The 23453-nt window shown below is 42.4% G+C and overlaps 1 protein-coding gene across 1 annotated transcript in view; it reads right to left on the bottom strand.

The window, feature by feature from the left end:
* Window positions 1–33: 33 nt before the first annotated feature.
* Window positions 34–23453, bottom strand: part of LOC121179360 (protein TANC1-like) — a 35151-nt gene continuing 11731 nt past the window's right edge. The window contains exons 8-29 of the mRNA XM_041034162.1: window positions 20735–20851; window positions 20307–20597; window positions 19308–19435; window positions 16881–17112; window positions 15878–16044; window positions 13735–14043; window positions 8642–8842; window positions 8294–8397; window positions 8017–8125; window positions 7479–7601; window positions 7153–7389; window positions 6681–6890; window positions 6447–6528; window positions 4989–5122; window positions 4779–4902; window positions 4514–4689; window positions 3845–3977; window positions 3381–3410; window positions 3205–3296; window positions 2914–3060; window positions 1802–1902; window positions 34–1636 (exon numbers count right to left, since the gene is read on the bottom strand). Coding sequence (XP_040890096.1) covers window positions 265–1636; window positions 1802–1902; window positions 2914–3060; window positions 3205–3296; window positions 3381–3410; window positions 3845–3977; window positions 4514–4689; window positions 4779–4902; window positions 4989–5122; window positions 6447–6528; window positions 6681–6890; window positions 7153–7389; window positions 7479–7601; window positions 8017–8125; window positions 8294–8397; window positions 8642–8842; window positions 13735–14043; window positions 15878–16044; window positions 16881–17112; window positions 19308–19435; window positions 20307–20597; window positions 20735–20851 — 4619 coding nt within the window. The 3' untranslated portion in view covers window positions 34–264. The remainder of the gene's footprint in view (window positions 1637–1801; window positions 1903–2913; window positions 3061–3204; window positions 3297–3380; window positions 3411–3844; window positions 3978–4513; window positions 4690–4778; window positions 4903–4988; window positions 5123–6446; window positions 6529–6680; window positions 6891–7152; window positions 7390–7478; window positions 7602–8016; window positions 8126–8293; window positions 8398–8641; window positions 8843–13734; window positions 14044–15877; window positions 16045–16880; window positions 17113–19307; window positions 19436–20306; window positions 20598–20734; window positions 20852–23453) is intronic.

Here is a 23453-nt window from a genome sequence, read left to right as displayed (position 1 = left end):
AGTTGAGACAATATACTACTTATTTCTTTAAATCCCTACTTAAGGTATGTCTGGTTTTCTTGAATACACTAGTGTAGCTGTAGACATGTAAGCAAAAGCGTAGTAGCCTGAGTTGAACACTGGTTCTAGATTGTAAATGCAGTGCAGCAGCATAACTCTACAAAACAGGCTCAGGGAAGGGAGCTGTTCTCAGTCTCCCTTGCTACCTTATGTGGGACATAGTTTGTTGAAAACAGCCTGTATCTGTGCTTTGCCAAACTATATTCAGACGTTAGACTCTATAAACGAGCGTTTGGGTTTGATGGGAGCCATATGCAGAGCTGGGTTGTCTCTCGTTAGGCTCGCCTGTCTGTGCCTCCCTTCAGGAAAGCGTAGCTGGGAGGATGAGGAGCCTCTGGCCTCTCGCTGGTGCAGCCTCTCTCCAAACTCCCGGCCCTGCTGCTGGCTGTTGGCCTGACCTCCAGAGAGCTGCTCCTGGAAGGAGGCTCGCTTGAACTCATTGTTCAACCCTTGGAACTCCACGACTGACATGCTGAAACTCTCCACCGGTCCTCCTCCTTGCCCCTGTCGGCCCAGGCCAGACGTCTGCTGGCCCTGGACTCGCACTGCTTTGTCCATTACTCCCATGAAGGGCCGAGGCTTTAGCTCAGGTTTTGTTTTGAAGCTGCCGCTGCTCTTGATCGGGCATGGGGCATCCAGCACCTGCTGCCTGCCACCATCTGAGAGATTCCCACTAGAGGCCTGGCTGGAGCTAGAGCCCCTTGAGCCTGCCGTGCCCCCTCCGCCGCTCTCCCTCCTAACCTCCATACCAGACCCCAGAGCAAGAGCGAGGCCATCCAGAGCCACAGAGTGAGTGGAGAGTCTGTCAGATCCCCTGGAGAAGCTGGAGGAGCGGGGCTGGTACATCTGGAGTGGTCCAGGTGGGGAGGAGCTGTTGGGGGACATGGGGTGGTAGAGCTCAGTGGGGCTGTGTCCAGAGTGTTCATTGGCTGCACCAGGGCCGATGTCGATACCCAGCACGGGTGCAGGCCTCAGGGAGGTTGAGATGTGTCTTCCTGGCAGAGGACTGGAGGGGCCACAGAGAGAGAGAGGCCTGCCCCCGACTCTGCCACTCCCTGATTGGAGGGAGTGGCAGTGGTGATGAGTCCTGCTGCCTTGGTTTTGGGTCTGCCTGTTGATAGCAGGGACAGGCTCAGGCATGTCCACAAACAGTTGGTTCTGTACATACTCCTCTTGAGGGAAACATGCCACCTGATCTGTTAAGCCAAAAGCCGCTCCTCCAGGGAGAGTCCTGTTTGGAGCGTACGGATTCAGAGGCCAAAATTCTGGGCTTTTCCCACATTGCAGGCTCACCTCCTCACCTTCCTCCTTCTCTTCCTCCTTCTCTGCATCGGTCTGCTCTGCGGGGACTTGTCTCTCTAGACTTCCCTGTGAATAGACGTCTGTCTCCTCCTCTGTGCCTTGATGGTGGTGGGTGTAAGGGTCCCTGTTGTAACCCTGTGTTGAGTTGTTGCTGGATGCCTTCTGATGATGTTTGCATTCCTCCTCTACCCGTGCCAGCAGGCGCCGGATCTCCCGGTTGGACGGACAGAGTCGTGCTGCTTCGTGGAGGTCTGCCAGCGCTGCAGCAAACTGCCTGGGGAGGACAGAGAAAATGAACAAAGGAACTTTAAAAATACTTCATTTACAGCGCCACAGAGACATAACATCAACACTGCAGTGCATTCTTGCAACAATTTCTTTACCATTGAACAAAATGATTCTGCTTTGAAATAATATACTCCATTTAATATTGTTGTACCTGCTACTCCTCTTGGCCCGTGCTCTGGCATAATACGCTTCATAAGACCTGGGTTTGAGTTCCAGGGCTTTTGTTGCAAACTCCTCAGCTATGCCAAAATCCTGTGTTTTCAGACAGAAAAGTTTAAATTTAAACATTAGGCAGAGCACACAGTAAAAAAAAACGAAAAAACAAACCCTTCGTATTGCTCTGTGGTTACGTGACTGGGCTGGAAAATGTTTGTCCTGCAGACATAAGTCCATTCCAAAAAAAAAAAAAAAATAGTGTTTGTATTTGAATCTTCATAATATGGATCTGAAGATCGAAGCTTGTTTAGTGAAAGAGAACTCACGCTGCAATCATTTTTATTGACTGGGAACAGAAAGACAGGGAGCTGCTTGTTTTTCTGCAGGTTTTTTTTTCTGCTCTCATCATCACTCTCAGGTGAATATTTAATGACACTAACACATGGTGATTCTGTCCTTGAGAGTGCAGTCAAAATGGCAGCCTTGGATGTGAGATTGTGAACATTGCTGTTGAATGTTTAATGATGGTATCATGTAGTCCCTCCGCTGGCCCTTACTGCCCGCATTCTGCTATAATATGTGGATTTAGCCAGCCCACTTGCACGTCCACTGTAAATAACCCCCTGTAGAGACACAGAGAAAGAGAGTGCGCTTGATCTGCCAGTGAGAGTGACCTTATCACATCACATTATCTGCTCCATTATTCATCAGCCACAGTGACCCTAAGGATGGCATTTTTACACAGTCTGTTAGGACGTCTGTCATCACCAGGGTGGGTTCCAAACCTGGCTGCAGGCCACGCACATCTATCTCTACACTAACAGCACACAGTTATTCATTATGTCACCATCTGCTTCCAGGTCTTACACGTACATTATGTTTACCAGGGAGACATGAAATTAGACCTGAAAAGCAGAGATATTTTTACAGTGAGTTATATAGGCACTGTTATCGTCTTTTTTTTTTTACATTGAGATAGAGATAAATTATAATTCTTAAGGAACCAGCTACCTTGCCTTGCCAGCCTTCCTGACATCGCCTCTGCGTCTCATAAACCGGCTGGTGTTAAATAGTGCATGAGCAGTTTGATACTTCTGCGGGCCTTACATTGGTTTTCCTGCGGCAGCGGGAGAGGTTTAGATAGAGGGAGACCCGCAGGTCTTTGATCCCTTTCAGCTCCTCTCCTTGGCCCTCACGAGGCAGCTTCCTCAGGGCGTACTGGTAACGCTGGCCTGCCTCCTTCATACGTCCCTTCTGAGAAACACACAAGAAGAAGGGTAAGGGAAAGTTTTTGACAATCCACAAAAACATATTGTTTGAAGTCAGTATTTAAATAAAAGCCTGCGAGGTCTACCACGCCCTCACAATACACTGTCTATAATATTGTCCATAACATACCTTGTAAAGCATGTTCCCTTCCTCCATCAGCTTCTGCAGCAGGATGAGGAGAATGTCTGGTTTGGAGGAAGCCATAGCCCACGTAGCGTGACCTGATGGAGTGGCACAAATATTTATCTTTCTATCATCTGTCTCACCCTGTCTCTTTCACTTTGTATCTTGCATAAATCATGTACCTGATCGATCATGCGGAGCCGTTCTGTAGCCTTTCGGTTGATGAAGGAGAGTAACCGAGGATGAAGGAAGAGGGAGGTGAAGAAAGCGTTAGAGAGGTGGATGTAAAAATGCAGGTGCTGCAGAGTAACAATTTGGAATGTATGGAAGTAAACTAGGCCAATATAAAGTAATAGAAATGCAGAACGTGTGCGTGCAAAAGTATATCACATAATAAAAATCAATCCAAGTGAGCTGAGTCTGCATTGATTGGTTTAATTTAGATATAAAATATGAATACACTCTGCATAGCTAGTTTAGCCTGAGAAGTGTTGATTCGACTTTATGCTAATTTTAGAAGCTGTACTGCAGTTTGTGGAGCTGCTTAACTGTGTCGTATAATGTTAAATGTTTTTTTGTTTTGAATATAAAGTTCCTAGAGGTGTAATTTACTGCAGCGCTGTTATGATAAGCACAGTGTTTATACCCATCTTGGATCCTTTCTTAAGCAGTGAAGCCACTAGGGCTGGGTTCTGGCAGCCAGTCACCCGGTCTGAACCTCTTGTGCCGTTGTTGTCGGCTCTCTCCAGCACCGCTCCATGTTCCACCAGGCAATGCACCTGGCCACACGTAGAATAATAACAACATTATACTTATATTTAATATTGCAGAAATGAAAAAGGTTTTAGATATTCAATCATTTTTTGATTACACACTATTCTTCACTACAGTAGCAGACGTTAGTAACACCTTTATACTCTGATAATCTTGAAAAAGTTTTGATTATCAGTTTTAATTACTCTCCTGCTGATCAACAGATTAGATGAGTGAGAGTCAAAATAATCGGAAGTTCTTTTACTCCACATGAGCTGTGATTGCAAATTGAGGGGCAAATTATTATTATCATCATTATCTTAATATTCTGCATTGTTGTGAGACAATTACATAGAGTACTTTGCTAATCATCTTTCAACAGCCGCAATGTTTTGCAACTTATTGTCAACTACGGACTTCTCCAAAGTCCAAAAACTGCTTCCAAACCACAGGAAGAAAAGACTATTTACAAATACATGCAAATAAGAGTATTTTTATATAAAGACAGACTTTAAACATTATCAACATGATCCAAACATCTAATCAACAGTATGAAACCCACTGTATCTGCATCCCCGTTAAGCGCAGCTAGATCAAGAGGAGTCCGTCCCTGTCTGTCTGGATGATTCAGGTCTGCGCCTGCCTCCACCAGAAGCTGCGCCGCACCTTTCTGGCCCTTCAGACAGGCCCAGCTAAGGGCAGTCAGCCCCTCCTGGTCAGCAGAGGGCTGAGAGGCACCTGGAACCACAAACAATACAAATATTAATCTGCAATTCAGGTACATTCATCAAGCATATTTGGATATCACTGTTGAAGTGAACTCTCACCCTTTGCCAGGAGGAGTTCAACAGTGCTCAGGTGGCCCTCTGAGGCAGCCAGCATCAGTGCAGTGCGACCCTGCTTGTCGCTGACGTTGATGTCTGCGCCTTGCTTCAGGAGCAACTCTGCAACCTGGGAAGGTTGTAAGGTAAATTATTTTAAAAAATGATAAAAAGAAATGAGGACAATCCCATGCCATTGACCAGACTGATCCTCACCTGTGTGTGTCCATGTTTGGTGGCACTAAGCAGCGGGACCATTCCTCTGCGGTTTGATACTTCCAGCCCTGCCCCCCGCTCCAGGAGAAACGCACACATTTCCATTCTCCCTCTCCCTGCTGCCGCGCTCAGCACTGACAGAGGGTCGGCATAGAGATGAGACAACGAGGCGGAGAAGAATATGTAATTGACACATTTAGGAGAGAAGTAGAAGCAGGAGTGAAAAACAGAAAAACGAGTGAATATTTCCCTGTTTGATTCTAACACAGGAGTTTTAGCTCTTTATATTGTATCTGTGGTTAATCGGTTGAAATTTAACATTTTTTCAACAGTTTTAATATTTTCTGTTTTAATACAAATCTAGGTAGCTGAAAAGTACAACAGGTCACCACTGCACCTGGACGTTCTCTTTCTTATTCCCACCTTCCATAACCAGCCTTTTACTTGTTACTTTGACAAATGATGGACATTGGTCCTTTTATTAGTATGCGAGTCCTTCAGCTGATTGAGCAGCAGGGGATAGAGGCAAGGTATTGATGCCATTCTTTAACCTCCAGGTATCCTTCATAAATGACATCATGTTTCATGTGACCACATGCCTCAGTGAACAAATCGATTTTATAATACTGCTTTTAAAGAGAAGTTATTGTCACATACGAGCCAAAGAAAAACCACTGTCTAGTCTTTTTTCAGCTATATACACTGAAAATAATATTCTTATTATAAGAGAACAGCTGTGATAAGCAACATGCACTGCTGTCTTCAGTAACTGTGATCCATGAAGAAGCAGAGTCCCTGGTTCAGTAATCAGACTTTAACATGCATCCTTGACTGATCATTTTATCTGTGCAAATGGACTGTAATCTAATCATGCTAACACTAAACATAAACATCAAACAAAGCCCTAGTACTGCACCATGCAAAGGTGAATGTTTCAGAGGGTATTTCATGCTTTCACTTTTTCTATCTCAGCCCTGAAGAGGACTGTGTAATAGAATTAAACTCTAATGGTGCTGCAGGCAGAGATACAGGCTTCATCCGACATGCTTTCAGGAAATGGACCTAACAGAATTCTGCAAGCTGCACAATCACGTCTGTGATAGAGGTAAAAGTATTACAATTGAATAACAGATGCTTTTTGGATGCTACAAATGTGGCTGGACAAGATATTCTGTGTGATAAAAAACCCTGTTTCTGTCAAAAACCAAAAAAAAAAACCTCTTTATCTATTTAACTATTTGATATCAACCAGAGCATCCTAATATCGTAATACTGAAATCAGTAAGCACCATTCACTGTGCCTCCATATACAGGTAAGCTGGCTGCTTAATATTTATTCATTGTACAGAGCTAGTATGTGCCTGAAATGCAACCCTACCACCACTGAGCATGACTCCACACTGATGGACAGAAAGAGGTGAGAAAGCTAAATTTATCTGACTGATAGGAGAAATGCACCCGTTTCTCCCCAGAGAGAGTCGTGAGCGTCCATCTGCACTGCCAGCTGTTCATCTTTCAAGTCCAGCAAGCTCTTCACCACCTGAAGGAAAACACAATTTTACAGTCCTCTGTATCTCTGGCTTGCTGTGCAAAAAGAAAACCAAAGCACCCACAGACCTTAACCACAGCAGAGAGCATTTCAGCAGAGTGTCAGAACCATTTTTGTCATTAGGACCTTCATCTGATACGTACCTGTGTGTGTCCCACACTAGCTGCGGCTGTAGCCGCCTGCTGTGCTGCCTGTGTTTTTCCATTCACAGTCTCATTGCTGTGGTGCTGCTGTGGGTCAGCGGGGATCTCTGCTCCCCAGTCCTGGCCCAGCAAGATGCTGATGATTTCTGCATGGCCCTTCAGCCCGGCATGGACCAGCGCACACTGGCCACTCTTATCAGCATGGCCCACCTGGTAGAGAGGGGAACACAGAAGGACTTACAACACTGGTCCTGGCCGGTGCCTGTAATATGCTGGCCTAGATCGGGCCTGTTTATGTCATCTCTCGCCCAGAATAGATCACGAAACTGTGGTGAGTGTAAAACCAGGGTTCGGGATATCATTGGTGTAAAGGTACTGAGAGACAGAGTGTTCTGCTGTGGTAATTATGCTAGCCACGCCCTCCTCCACCCAAATTTGCCTCTCTTCCTCTTTGCACAGAAAAGACACTGACCTTGGCCCCTTTCTTGCAGAGCAGGCTGACAATGCTGACATGTCCTGCGGCGGCGGCGAGACAGAGGGGTGTCATGCCACTGTCAGTGGTCCCGTCTACGGGGGCTGACATTTCAAGCAGCAGAGCGACCATCTCCACGTGACCCAGGTGGGCATGGACGGCCAGGATGGGAGCATGTCCTACCACCTCTGTACACCAGGTCACACTAGCACCACCTAACATCAGCAGACGACTTACCTGTAGGATGAATACATGAACAGTATATCTCTGTACATAAGATTATTTTTGTTTATGTGTTTCTTTAATGTAGGACACGTGTATGTCACCTTGATGTTAGGTGTATATAGGTTTCTCAGGGAGGCCAGTGCAGCGGACAGACTGTCTGTGCTGCAGTTCACCCACATGGCCTGAAGAACGCTGGAGGACACACCTGTCTTCTTACTCAGACCCTGTGAGTGTGTGAGAGAGAGACACAGATAAATAGAGAGAGGTAGAGAGAAAAACAGAGAGATTAAGCCAGCTCAGATGAGATCTGTGGTGCAGAATTTGAATTGTATCCCAGGAGAAAAGCAGTATGTACAGACTGTGAGCCATGCATGCAAACAGTACAATATTCACTGTACCGTGGGCGTTTATGTATATCAGTAGTGCTAATGTGTGTGGGTGATGGTATGAACAGGGGTTCACTGTTATTTATGTGTCTTAGTATGTTTCTGTGCAATAATATTCAGTAAAATGCAGGATCTTTTTTACTTGAAGCCTTTGAGAATCGAGGAGATTTAGAAGGGTTTTGGTACAATCAGTTCCAGCCATAAACCTACATAACAAGTTACTGTATATACATAGTATCACAGTTTATGTTACCTTGAATATGTGAGCCTTGAGTATGTGGTGTCCTAGTTCCATAGTCTGCTGCCGGTTCAGCTTGCCCTCCTGTCTGGAGAACATGAAGGCCAGGAGAGCGTGGCCACTCCTGTAGATGTGCATACAGTACTTATTTATCATGCACCAACCAAATTTCTAATCTACCAAAGCTCATTTTCGACAAGGATTTACACGCTATTTCTTATGTCACAACTGAGTTAAAGTACATGCATCTTAAGAATATTCTGCTGTGTGACCTTTTGACTTTTAGTCTCACCTGGGGTCACAGAGAAAGTCCGTGCTCTCTCCATCTGCTCTCCAAACTAGCCACTCTCTGAAGGAGGGATGACACAACATCCGTGTGCCATCCCTGCGTCTAACCTAAAAACATAAAGGATACAAATAAATTCTTAAATGTAAAGATACAATAACTTGACATAACCCCCCCCCCCCCCAGACAGAGTGCGTCCTTACTGTCCATCCAGATAATGTAAGTCTTTTACATAAAAACTACTTCTAAATTTATACATGTAAATTATTTACTGTAATGCAAGGGAAACGAAACATTCAAACAAAAGCTTGAATCATTATGTACCCCTCCATGGAGTTATATCAAGAGTCTTACCATGAATCCAGCCAGGCTGTCTAATCTCTGCTGGAAGTCCTTCCACTCCAGCTCCCCCCTCACACTGCCTGCATTCAGTGCCCTGAACATTTGTTCATCAGTCAGTGGGTGCAGAGACGCCAGTGCCACATTTAGCACCGGAAGTATCCGTTCAAAGACCTCTTTATCCGGAAAGCTCACACGACACATCAGCAGGTACACCTAACAGATATTCGTAAGATAGCACATGTTGTTAATGATGCTGTCGGACTGTAATGGATTTAGATTTTGCCCACAACTACTTAACAACAAAAGACTGTTTTTGTTTAGTTACAGATTAAAATGAAATTATGCAGCTTTACATTCAACTAAAAATACATCATTTTGAAATATTCATCTAAAAAGTTAATTTTTGATTTCTCCTAAACTCTGTTTGCCCAAACCCCGCTTGGCAGTGGTGTTTTGGGATGCATATCACTTTCTCTGGATGTGACCAGGATCGAGCTGGGTTTTACAAATTAGCTGCAGTTAATGATGTATTAAATTTGTGTCATGAACCCTTTTGTTTTGTTTTGAACTCTTCTTAGACATTTGTTGAACCCTTTACAGCCCCCTTTTGGACTTTGGTTTAGTTCTGTTAGTAGTTCCTGTTTTGTTAAGTCAAATTATTATTGTTTTTTGTCACTTCAGTTTTGGTTGTGTATTTCCTGTTTTATTGTGAAGTCTTGTTCCTAGTGTATCTGGTCTTGTTCTACTTCCTGTCTTTGTCTGGTTTCCCTCCTTTTGTGATTGTCTGCCCCGGCCTAATTGGTGTCACCTGTTGCCTATTACCTCATGTATATACAGTCATGTCAAAAAATTAGGACACCCTGTGTGTTTTTTAACAGATTTTGACATATGGATATTTAATATCAATTTTAACAATACTGAGAGGTCCAGGAAAATACTTGTAATTAAATGTAATTTTAAAAAAAATGCAATTTCTGGTGAGGAACAAATTAGAACACCCCCACATTTATTCCCAATTAAAATGGCTAATATCTCACAAAGGTGTATCAGGTGCACATGATCAGAACATCGTTACTCAGCATTTTGAAGGAGGCTTGCCCTATTTAAACCTCAGACATTTAGTTTGGTGTGCTTGTGACTGTTGAAATGAGAGTGAACACCATGGTGAGATCGAAAGAGCTGTCTGAGGCCTTCAGAAAGAAGATCGTAGCAGCTTATGAGTCTGGTAAGGATTTTAAAAAGAAATCAAAAGAATTTGAAATCAGCCATTCCACTGTCCGGAAAATAATCTACAAGTGGAGGACATTCAGAACAACTGCCAACATGCCCAGGTCTGGCCGTCCAAGCAAGTTCACCGCGAGAGCAGACCGCAAGATGCTAAAAATAGTGACCAAAAACCCTAAAATGTCATCACGGGACCTACAGCAGGCTCTTGCTACTATTGATGTGAAAGTGCATGCCTCTACAATCAGGAACAGGCTACGCAAGTTTAACTTTCATGGGAGGTGTGCAAAGAGGAAACCTTTGCTCTCTAAGAAAAACATGAAGGCCAGACTGAAGTTTGCCCGAGAGAACGTAGACAAAGACCAGGACTTCTGGAACAATGTTCTTTGGACAGATGAGTCTACAATTGAATTATTTGGACACCAGAACAGAGGACATGTTTGGTGTAAACCAAATACAGCATTCCAGAAAAAGAACCTCATACCAACTGTGAAGCATGGAGGTGGAAATGTCATGGTTTGGGGGTGCTCTGCTGCAGCAGGACCTGGCCAGTTCACCATCATAGAATCCACCATGAATTCTACTGGGTATCAGAGGGTGTTTGAGGAACATGTGAGACCATCTGTAAAATAATTTAAGCTGAAGCTAAACTGGGCCCTGCAACATGACAATGACCCAAAAAATACCAGTAAATCCACCAAGTACTGGTTTAAAACTAAGAAACGGAGAGTCCTGGAGTGGATGAGTCAAATCCCAGATCTTAATCCCACTGAAATGCTGTGGGGTGATTTGAAGCGGGCTGTACATGGAAGAAACCCCTCAAACATCTCACAGCTGAAAGGATTCTGAGGAGTGGGGCACACTTTCCTCAGACCAATGTCAGAGGCTGGTAGATGGCTACAAGAAGCGTTTCACTGAGGTTATTTCCACCAAAGGGGGTAACACTAGCTATTAGGGGGTAGGGTGTCCTAACTTTTTCCTCAGTTAGAACATACATTTTTGTTGATATCTTTTTTTTAATGAGTAAAACAAGATTAATTTTTGTTTACCTGCTATTAAATCATTTTTTTCCAGAGATAAATAAAAACAAGATTAGACATCAATATGTAAACATTTCTTAATAAAAAAACTGAATATTTAATGGGGTGTCCTAACTTTTTCACATGACTGTAAGTCTTGATTTCAAGAAAGGACTTTTGGAGTTTGCTTTATGTTTTATGTTTCCAGCCTTTTTCCCTCCTTCATGGATGATTTTTAGTTATTTAAGTTTTGTTCTTTGGCCCTGGACTATTCCAGTGATTTTGTGTTCCTGGCTGCTCGGTCGTGACACTAAGAATTGATCAAAAATGGACACAGCAGACCCCATCTAAGAGGCTGACTTGGAGTTCAAGTGCTCTCTCCTTCTCCAAGACCTAGTCGACATGAAAGCTCTCACTAGGGAGCTTTCTGAAGTCACACATCGCCTTGATGGACTGCTTGAGTACCAGCAGCAGGCCTAAAGTTTCTGGGAGAAGGAAGTAGCTCAGGAATTGCTCTGAGAGTTAGTTTTAGCTAAACCCTGGATTCTGGGAATCCAGAATTAGCTGTACTGGTGGGGGTGTCCTTGTCAGATCCGGCTCTGGTTGACACCCAGGATTTTATAACTACGCACCCTCTCTAAGAAGCATCTGTTCACAGTTCCCTTGCCTAAAGGACTCAAGTGTTTCGAGGATAATGCAAGCTCCCAGCTTGTCCTCCAGTCGGCTAGCTCCCTGCCTGCTAGCATCCAGCCTGCTAGCCTTCAGCCTGTCGGCTAGCATCCACCACAGAAGAAGACGAGGCTGCCAAGCATACTAGTGCTTTGGGGGTTCTCTACAGCCCTGCGCTCCCAGGTCTCCGCTGCCCGCTCCTGAACCTCCTGCATCAGGGATGCCGGCCGATGCTCCACCTGCCCCTCATCCCTCATCTCATCTGAGCTTCTGTCTGCTCAGCCTCCCAAGCTGCTTTGCCTCTCTGGTTGGCCTCCCAAGCTGCACTGTCTGCCTGGTCGGCCCCCTGAACTGCCCTGCCAGTATCTCTGGCCTCCTGGTCGGCCTCCCCACTCCCCAGCATCTGTGCCTGTCTGTCCGGTTTCCGGGTCAGCCTCCTCAGTTTCATCACTCGTCTGTCTGGTCTCCAGGCTGTCCGCAGGAGGTCTCCTGCCTCTCTCGTCAGCCCTCTGTTTCCTGGTCCCTTTGTCACTTCAGTTTTGGTTGTGTATTTCCTGTTTTATTGTGAAGTCTTGTCCGTAGTGTATCTGGTCTTGTTCTACTTCCTGTCTTTGTCTGGTTTCCCTCCTTTTGTGATTGTCTGCCCCGCCCTAATTGGTGTCACCTGTTGCCTATTAACTCATGTATATAAGTCTGGTTGTTCCCCTGAATCCTTTTCAGTTTGTCTCTGTCTGTGCCTGAGTCTGCCATTGTATCTACTTCTGTTGGTTCCCTGTGTTTGTTCCTGTACCCATGCCTTGCATTTTCCCCTTCATGGACTTACCTTGGTTGCATTTTGATTTCAAGAAAGAACTTTTCTGAGTTTGCTTTGTGTTTTGTTTCCAGCCTTTTTCTCTCCTTCATGAATGATTTTCAGTTGTTTTAAGTTTTGTTCTTTGGCCCTGGACTAGTTCAGTGATTTTGAGTTTAATAAAAGACTTTTAGTTTACTCATCACCTATCCTGGGGTTTCTGCATTTGGGTCCTCTCTTCCCTCATGTTCCTGGTTGCCCGGTTGTGACAATTTGGCCCATATTGTTTTTTAAACTTGCAATATTATCATATGATTCTTACATATCAGATGTCTTTGTTTGAGTAGTCATGGCGCTAAAAATAGAAGCTAGCCAGAACTGGCTTCCAATTTTCCACCATGATTGAGTTGATATTTCACATCTCATACACTTAGGTATCGTGAGTTTTGGATCTTTGCAGTGTTGACAACTTTGCTGGAAGTTAATGTTCAACATCCTGATGATGAATGCAAACATTAAAAAATAAATAAATAAATCAAAGCTAACTTTTATGTTTGCAACTAGTTTAAATTGTTCATTCTACTAAATAATTTATATTGTACTGCTACAAATGCTACAACTCTTGGCATTTAACTGTCCACTACATGGGCCTACACATTTTTAGCAATACTTTATGCATGTTTTTCCACATCCATTATCCAACCATTAAATCATCACATTTCTAGGCTTTTGTGTGTATAACACTTGCTCATCTGTTGTCCTATTTTACACTGATGATTATATAACATTAAAATACAACTGTATTTTACTTTAGCCACTGTGGACTATTTTTGGCCCTTTCTATAAAGTCTTTGATCCTGTCATTTTTATCTTTTTAATGATCTGAACAGCATGACTACACTTTTTTTTTTTTTTTTTGGAAGAAGAAAAACATGCCTGAACAGTGGTTGTCGCCTGTGTACCTTGTGTGGGGAGTTTATGGACACTGATTGGTTCAGCCTCAGGCAAGATGCCATTTCACAGCAGACAGCTCACCAGGATGACTGACAAGTGTTAAGTGTTAGACCGTGAACTTGACCAGATGAGGAGGAGGAGGAGGAGGAGGAGGAGGGAGGGTTCAAAAATGCATCTGTCTTTTTAGCGCCAGAGGACGTAATACTAGTTTACCTAATAAATAAACTGATAACAAAGCACACATTACTCCACATCTGTGCTTTGCAAGCCTTTTTCTGTCAGATGTAACCTAACATGATACCACTTGAAGGGGCAGATGCTGGATGTTTCAAACATTTATCCATTACTTTTAGCTATCATCTAGCATTTCAACCCATTTATCCATTAGATGAAGTGATGGATCATAATAATAATTGTTTGTTGGGAATCAATGCTACACATGTCCTGACCTCTGACAGGGAGACAGGCACCACCAGGTAGTTTCCTCCTTTCAGAGCAAGGTGGCCTTTGTGGAACAGATCCAGAGTCAGCTGAAGGTAGAGGATGGAGCCGTGGCTCCGTGTTGACAGGTGGCTGCTGAACTTGCTGAGGAGCAGCGGATCAGGGGCAGAGCCAGTTGGTGTGGTGACGTTAGCAGCAACCTGGGTGCTGCTGCTGACCCGGTGATGGATGTAGTCACTGAGGTCAGCTCCCAGATCACTGCTGTCTGGCAGGATGTCAAGAGAGATGCCAGAGAAGGGAAGGAGGGTGGTGATTTCCTGCAGAAGAAGAAAACATAAATTATTAGTGACATACAGTTAGAACTGATGCCACATAAGGGCACAAACACCTCAGTATTTAAAGAACTGTAGGTTGCATATCTTTGGTGCATTAGCTAAGGACAAATTAAAAGCACCAAAATCAGGACCCATTTCTCAGATGCTGTTGCCTCTGACTCACGCAGAGCCATGGGATACAGTACAGTAAATGGTGTGACAATGACTCAAGCTCCAACATTGCTCACAGGCATCTCTCAGATTCACATTTCATCTCTTCTCTTGCCATCCTCAACTGCTCAACACCGGCCAAAACCAGCTATGTCTGATCAAAAAAAAGAGTTCATGTTATGCAGCTCAGTTCCTCATTAACAAAGAATGACATTTTGGTTTGACGACAGGCAACTGATTTGTGGTTGCGGACTGCACTCCACTTAACCCTTTCACAACAGTCTGAGAAATATCCAGATTATACAAGAGTAAGCACGTCTTGTGAAATGGCTGGTAAAAAGGCAAAGGCTGAATGATGATCCAATCAGGAAGCAGGGATACAGGGAAGGTGCGATGATAGCTGTGCTCTTCATCTTTAAATTTTGGTCCTTAATGTTTGCTGAATTCAAATGCATCATGAAGACAACGACCCCAAATGCGTTTTGTGTATTCCCAAACACTAATCCAATTATGTAACTGGCTGGCTGGCTGTCAAGCTCCAGACTCCCAGCAGACTCCCAGTAGTATTACCATCCATTCAGGGCGTAATCCATGCAGCATTTGGAGACTTGGCTTTGGCAATGGACAGATGCGTCCGCTGTTTGGTGGGATTACCAACCGGATTGAGAAAATACATCAGACTAGAGAGCTCAACAGTGTCAAAAGCCATAATGTCTATACCATGGCAGTAAAAGCACAACATCAAAGTACACAATAAGAGCAAGGTGCTTAGACTAAAGATGGAGGTAATAGGAATACCTCTGTGATTTGGCTTATGAGAGGGAAGGTGAGACTTCAGGGGTCAGATCACCTAAACTACAAAATCCTATTTTCTCACTTTACCTGCCTCTAGTTGTATCTAGCCTTCTTGATAGCTTTACTTGCCCAGGTTTTGAGATCTCTGCCTACATCTAATTAACATCTACTCACCTGGCATAAATGTTTTGCTAGGCACTGGAACGGGAATAACAAGTGGTGCAAAAAGAAAATTTTCCTTACACAAAAACCTACATGCCAGTACAATAGAGGTGAATGGAATTTTCTTTGAAGCACTAAAGGCATTTAAAAAAACACATTTAAATAATGCAAAGGCAAAATCTTTCTTTAAGAAATAGCATCCTTGTTACTCCCAATAATCCAAAAACCTCACTGTCACCAGCTTTCACAAGCACTACTTTTTTTTTTTTTCCTGGAACATAGTTCCAGTGAAAACTGTCCACAGTGAGATCTATGGATTATCCAAAGTAACTGGGACATTATTTCTGGGAATGTACATCTGTCCATCCATCTATTCTCTAAACTTATTCATGCAGGTCACAAGGGCCTGGAACCTATCCCTGCTAACAACAAGTGTACCAGTGGTCAACCATAGTACTGCAACAAAGAAATACCTTGCACCCCAAAAACCATTTTCCTATTAGACCACCATTATAAAAGAATTGCCTCTAAAACATTTGACAGGACACCACAAACTCCAAACAGGATCAATTATTACTTTTCCCATTATTAGGTTTTAAACCAGGAAGGATCGATATTTGCAAAGCTATATTTATGTGCACATCCCAACATGAAGTCCTTTAACTCAAATGAATGGGTGCCAAAAAAAAAAAAAAAAATTCTCACTCACCAGCAGGCCTGTCCTTACTGTGACCACCAACTTAAGCCAGAGTGGAAATTTTGAGATTATTTTGGTGATGAAAGTGGCAATGGTGTCCCCATAGTCTGGCTTGTGGAATTCTGCTTCATTAAGACTGTCAACCAATATAATGTAGTCTTCTTCAGGTAGCCTCCGCTCTGAATACACATAGAAGAAAAGAGAAAGAGAGAAAACAGAGGTTGAAGCACTTTAAAAAACAGATATATTACATTAGCCTTGCAAAGAGCACCTAAGAATGAAGAATCCTAAGATTTTCATGGCTAGAAATGGCTGCATCTTTGTTTTCTAGCTCAGGATATGTTGAGAAAAGCACCATCTGTTGATATTGATTATATTCTACTGAAAAGGGCCAGAGGCCATTGTTGTTTATTAGCTCGAAACAGGACTTATCCATCAAGTTTCACATCATCTAAACTGTCAGTGTATCCCTGCAAGCCTGTGAGGACTCATACACTCAGGCACAAGGGCTCTCCATTTTTTACTAACCTGCTTAATAGAGATGGAGTAGACAAAACACTCCTCTGCTTAGATTGTGGAGGGCCTGGCCATAATAACACATCAATCTAGCTGACTGCTTGTATCGTGAGAAACTGAGCTGGCTAATATGCCCGTAACATTCACAGCCTCTCCAGAGTATTTTGTGACCTTGAAATCCTCTGGGATGCTGATGATTCACCGGGGCAAAAATAACATTCATCATTTCCTATGTAAATGGCCTAACATCTGTTTCACACTCTACAGTGTTTCAAATCATTGACCTTAACTAGGGAAAATAATCTATGGGTCCATCATGGAGTCATTAATGGGCTATTTCACACAGGAGATGGCAGCAAGCTTCCTAATTGCAGGGTGAAGGAAGCAGATGGTTTTCAACCTTAAAAATGATACTATTTTAAACTTTAAAAGGTCTTTAAATTTGAAAATCACATTTGTCTTAAAGTGTATGTGTGTGTGAGTGTGGAGACTTTATTACCCTTGCGCAGGCTGGATATAGGCTCTAGGATACCCTTTCGGAAGGCAGCGATGGGGTCTTGAACGCAGGATCGCAGGCTGAGTGTGTTTTGTAGATGAGGCTCTTGCACCAGCAGCTCCCTGTACGGGCCAAGTTGTGGAGATCTGGCCAGCAGGGCGGCGATGCTGTGCACAAACTCCGGTACCAGGCAGGTGTAGGTGTTGTCAGCCTGACAGAAATGGTAGGCTACCACCTGGCAGGAGAAAGAGGCAGGTGGAAAAAAAGGCATGTAATGTAAAGCTTACATCTGTATCTGTTAATTTCACAAAAATATGTATATTCAGATAAAAAAAAAAAGAGAGAAGCCATTTAACTATTTATGGTGAGAGTGGAAATGCACAGTGGAAATAGGACAGGAAGTTTTATCAGTAGGAAAATACAGTCAGGGTTGTAAAGGCCATAATGCATGGTTTGGCGTGTCAGTGGGGGGAGAAGGGAACAAAAACAAATTCAGATGCTGTTTGTATCTGTTCAGAGTACATTATCTATTAATGCGCCTCCATTAAAAAAAAAAAAAACAGAGAAAAACAAGACTAATATCACAGAATATGATGGTTACAATAAAAAACACCAAGATGTACTGTCAACTCAGAAATCATAGGTAGCTGAGTCATGACTTTGTTTCCACCCATTCAACATTCGTACTGCAAAGTGTCTGTTATCAGTATACACATGTTGGTTTATTCAGACAGCAAGCTGCATGGCAACTGAAACAACTATTGGTGGGGGGGGGCAATAAAGGAGAAAACTGAGCAAGGTATAACATACAAACACACTGACATAAATGCCGCTGTCTTGCTGGAAGATTACTTATAGTAATCTGTAAACCCTAAGTGCATTTTTGCAGTACAATATACATCTTTGATAGTATTCACTAATGCATTTATAGGGTCTTTTAAAGGACTCAGCCTACACCACGAGTGGTCCACATATACAGTAACGTTATCAATGATTTTACTGTTGAGCGAACATCCTCACCATCACAAGTAGCCTGACTAGTTCCCATGGAAACTCTTATTGAGGCCAAGTTAGTAAATTTAGAAACTTCCATGTCATCTATGTGATGCAATCGCCAGCATGTTCTACATGTGCCCAAAAAGAGAGAAGAACAATCTGACATTAAGATCCTGTGTCACAAATGTGCCACCCCACATTTCCTTAAAAGAAAAAAAGCAACGCTGAGGTGTGTTTATCACTTTGAGCTGATCCCTCTTCAGTGTCTTGTGAAGGCTCGTAATAGTCATTGCTCCCCACAGTACTGTTCATGATGTTGTATTATATTACTGCACTCACAAATCCTGTGAGAGAAGCACAAAACAGCCATAACAAGTAGCTAAATCTAGGGGCATTCTTCTCATGTGAATATAATGTCTTCCTTATGTCTGTTATAACTGCAGGTGAGTCAGCAGTCTCCTCAGCAACAGGATAAATAACAAGAACAATACAGAATTGTGTTGTGTGTGTTCTCTTGTATCTTTGTGAGGGCCTTTTAGATTTTTTTAAGTGTTATGTTTTTATTTATTATATTATATTTAGAAAGTGAAGACATTTGTTTAAATGGCTGTCAGGAGTAGAGTAAGGTATATAGTTTTAGTGGTTAAAGGAGCAGTTCAACATTTTGGTATAGGCTTACTTGTATTCTTGCAGAGTTAGATGAGAAGAATGATACCACTCTCCTATGTGTCCATTAAATATGAAGCCACTGCCAGCACCTGGGTAGCTTAGTTTAGCACAAAGACTGGACTGGAAACAGGATGAAATAGCGAGCCTGGTTCTGTTTGAAGATAACAAGAACCATCAACCAGCATCTCTAAAGCTCAGCAATGGCTTACAGGTTGTGTCTCACTTGTTTAATTTGTTTAAAAATTGTGTAAAAATGATACGTTTGGGGGATTATGTGCTAAAGTTCTTCAACATCACTTGCATTTCCACTCCGGTACCATGGTACTCAGAGCCAAGGAATAGTCTGGCCAAAAACTGCCCCTGTAATATAAAGAATTTTTGTTTTTACTCTATTTTATGTTATTTTATTTTATTTTATTTTATTTTATTTTATTTTATTTTATTTTATTTTGGTTTTTTTTTTGCAAATTAAAGACGCAAGATCTACCATGGTAACTGGTGAGCTGTAGGAGCTACATGTTTCCCTCTTATTCCAGCCATTATGGTATCATAAGCAAAAGTCTCCTGGCTTCAGCTTCATATTTAATGTAGAAGCATGAAAGTAGTATTGATATTTTCATCAAACTTGACAGAAGAAAGTAAATAAGCGCATTCAACAAAATGTCAAACTATTGCTAGTTAGGGGCTAGAGAGGGGATTTTGTAAATGAGAGTCCTCACAAGTCTAAAAACACAAATGTGTATGTGCATGTAAGTTTTGAGATACCTTGGCAGCTAGGCATCTGACAGCCTCCTTCCTCTGTGCTGTACTATCGCTTGTTCCTGCAGTGGCACTCTGGTTGGGCTGGGATTCGGCTGGCTGCTTGGAGGCTGCCTTACCCTGCTTATCCCCACCTGCACAGAGCACAAAGCAACAAACAACGCAATGCTGCCATTTACCCTTGTTAGATGAAGTCTCTGGTGTAAGCACAGGAATGTCAGGAGTGAAGCCCGTGAAGAAGCACAATTAAAGTGCTGCAATGAATTAGTACATCTGTAAGCAAGACTGGAAACTATGACATTAAGCAAAACCATATTGGACAGCAGCAGAGTGTTTGTTTCAACGAGTGCAGCATGATAATTCTGGATTCCTCACATCTCATGCTATAAATCAAAATGACAACACACAGTACAGATATCAATGAATAATACAATGATGCTAAAAAATGAATGGCACTGTATTCTTTTTGAACGCTACAGTTTTGCTTTTTCTGTACTGCTTTGCCCTCAGTCTGTAATCTTAATATTTCCTATTGGGCTGAAAGGTGATATAAAAAAATCTGTATTTGTGGCTTATTTTTATAACTTTAGTTGTGTCATGTTTTATTTGAAAAGCAAAAACCACCAACATGCAACATGCATTAATAGCGTAATGTGCTAAATCTGGTTGTACGAGAGGTTGTTTTCATTTTTTTTTCCAGACAAAAGAACAGCTCCTGTGCCACTCATGAAAAGAAAAAAAAAAACTCATCTCAGTCCCCTTACACAACTGCAATCAGCAGAGAAACCTCAAGGGAGAACTTGAAAGAAGAGTGCGTGACCCAGTTACTAATTCTTTCCCAAAAAGGGGTATTTCTTCCAATATCTTACAAGAATCTGGTTTTGCTGAAGCATACTTCAGAATATATGAGTTAAACCTCTAGCGTTCTGCTGCGTTCTCACGCTAATTCTTTGAGATACACACAAAAACAAATTACACTACTGTGAATAAAGGTAGGAGTCTTACATTTAGGGGAGGCGCTGGGGCTGTGAGGGATGCTGGGACCTCCCTGTGGTGTGCGCATGCCATGACAGCTGAGCGTCACCAGCCGCCAGATGATAGCGGTCTTGCCAGATCCTGCGTTACCCACAATGACAGCACCGCGTCCTTCACAGCTGCTCGTTTTTCTCAGGACCTCCTCCAGACGTGTGAAGAGCCAATCCCGGCCAACAAAAGGTGTTTCTGCGGTTATGCCGGGAACTTCAAACAGCAGCGGTTTTAGCATGATGTCAGCTTGTCTGAACGCCACCAATCTCCCTGGATGTAATGAACAGAGAGAATTAAATCTACGTAAGAATGAATAACTATATGTTATTTAAGCAGTGACACTGCGGAAGTGCATACATGTTTCATACAAGTCCGGAGATTTCACCATGCGGTGAAGCCACAAATACCTTTGGAGTCATCATTTGTGCGTGCAGTTGTGTTGTGTTTGCGGACGGAGCCCCTGTGTCCAGCGGACCTTTGGTTGTCCAGATAACTCAAATCCTCCAATCGAGTGGAGCTGGTTGCTGTAAAGAGAGAAAGGATGTGGACTGGGTTAAAAGTGTGAGAGCGAGATGCAGAAAATGTGTAAAATACCACACGTGTCAAATTCATTACTGGAGTCAGTTATTGTTTCCATGGAGACGTGGGACATAAACAGTTGTTGCTCTCAGTGACAAAAGCTCAGTGACCTTGAGTGGAGAAGAGAGAGAGGAAAAGGAACAAAAACAACTCATCTCACATCCTGTAATCTCAAGCTAACATGAGTCTGAAATGACCAAATGTTTCATACTGTCTCACACGTCAAGACACCAAATTTGTGATAATCAGAGGAAACACATCGCCGGCTGTGATGCAAAAATGTATCAGCTGTCAACAACACGACTGCACACATTCTTCTAATGACCAAATAAGCCACATGAAAACCAACATGATACATGAAATAAAGAACATGACGTACAGAAGAGCGAGGAACAAAAGGAAAGGAGTTATTCACTCCCACATTCCCCTATCCATCCACCCACTCACACTACAGAGTTTACAGGTCAGTCAAGCTTACTTTCTGCAGTTTTCAAGGAATTTAGCAGTCTTAGAGTCTTTAGTCCGGGCTATTGCAAAAAATAAAGAAAAAGGCTTTGTGTAATCAGTTAACTCTTAAATGTGGTCTGCAAAAAATTGATAATCTATTTCTGCTGTTACAGTATATCATTCTGCAACAAAACACAGAGAGACAAAAAATGGAAAACCCTGTGCACTGGAATGTAATCCAGTACAACAGTCCTGTAACGAAGACGATTCAATCTTTGAGAAACATTACAAATTTGTAATTTGGCACTGTGTCAGGAGGAGTTGATACATTTGTGAGCCTGTAGTCTCTGGTGGTTTTCTGTTTGATCGTGCTCATGTTTTGTGGATGAAATATTATTGGAATATCCTTTGGACAAAATATGTTGTAGACAAAATATTACAAACATACTTCTATATGTTGCAGTTTAGTGCTACATCACTACAACTAAGTCTATAAGCAGGTCATAGACAACTCAACACATAACAAGTGAAGGAACTTTTTCAGCGAGGCTAAATTTGTTTCAGGGCTATTTAATTGAATTGCATTACATCTTACTTTAATCATTTTTTTGGTTTATTTTTTGTGGCTGTTGTTGTTTTGGCAGTTTTTGCCTGTATTTAATCATTGCCAGGATTTACCTGGGAGACAGAACAGAGATGGATTTAAAATGCAACAAAAATAGTAATGATTCAAACCCCAGAAACTAACTTACATGTCAGAATGCCAGGGAAAGTTGCATTTCTCTGTAATAAATGCATTTTAATTTCTAACCATACCTCAGACAGAGGCTCCAATGGTTAAATGTCATTCTTGGTCAACTGCTCATCTGTCTTTGGAGCAGCTGGCAAGAAAAAAGGTTAAGAACCTCTGTTCTCATGGTTTACAAGTCCAGGCATGGCAGAGAGCCAACTAACTAGATTATAGTCACTACAACTAGAAGTGTCTGTTTTTTGGACTTCCTGGGTGTCTGGTTTTCTGAATATTTAGGTTTGCTCTTATCAGTATTATTGTGTTGTGCATAAGGAGAGATATATATCTACATTTAAGTGATGAAATAATAAATAGCAATAGCATTAATATATATAGTATTACTATACTACTATCTATATAAAAAAAAAAAGCCTAAACTACACGAAAAAAATTAGTCTGACTAAAAAACTATTGTTATCTTAAGAGTTTGTTTTCAATGGCAAGTGACAGACTGGCCCATTTCATTCATTCATTGCTTTAATATAAAAAAATCCTCTGTCAAATCTGAAAATCTGGCATTACTGCTGTCTCTAATCCCTTCAGAGTGGGATAAAAAAAAAAAAAAAGGCCTGAATCACATTGCACTCATCTATAAAATACTGTAGATGGACCAGTCAAACAGACAGTGAACAAGGAAGTGCAGCCCCTGGATAGATGATGACCTCACAATACTATAATCATGTACAGTACATGTTAAATGCAGTCCCTGCTAATCTCAGAGCATCTGAGGGAGCTGCAGCGCATCCCTGAGCTGTTATGGGCTTAAAGCTTTAAAGCAGCAATTATGGTCCCAGCCTGAAGATGCTGGCCAGCAACATCCTTAAGCAGCCTTCGTCATGACAAATCACCAAATCACTGTACAGCCAGACGTGCGCCACACAACGTGAAATGAGTTTGTGCTCTCTTAAGTGACTTTCATGTTCATTATATAGTGGGATACTGGACCATAGCTTTCTTCTTTTTTTTATCTAGAACATGGAGCTTTTTGAAAATATTACTGTACATACAGTTCCACCACCCTTTCAACACTTTGGCAGAGCAGATCATATTCTGATACATCTAGCGTCTCTCCATGTGTCCATCATCCTACAGCAGCAGAGCGAGAGTGTGGATAAAAGCTACTGAGGCCATATTGTAATTTACAGGGCTATTAAGAGCACATGAAACCTGCTCTATGGAGTACCCACTACACAATGAGGAGCTCCCTGATGCAAGACAAATCAATTACAATATGGACATAATTATTAAAAAAGAAAATAGATCAGGGACAAGCAAATAATAAACCCTGGAACACTGAAAACATGAAATCC

Source organism: Toxotes jaculatrix, chromosome 1, assembly GCF_017976425.1.
Source record: "Toxotes jaculatrix isolate fToxJac2 chromosome 1, fToxJac2.pri, whole genome shotgun sequence".
Taxonomy (NCBI): Eukaryota; Metazoa; Chordata; class Actinopteri; family Toxotidae; genus Toxotes; species Toxotes jaculatrix.
Note: the sequence above shows the minus strand (reverse complement) of the source record. Positions and strands in the feature narration are given on the sequence as shown.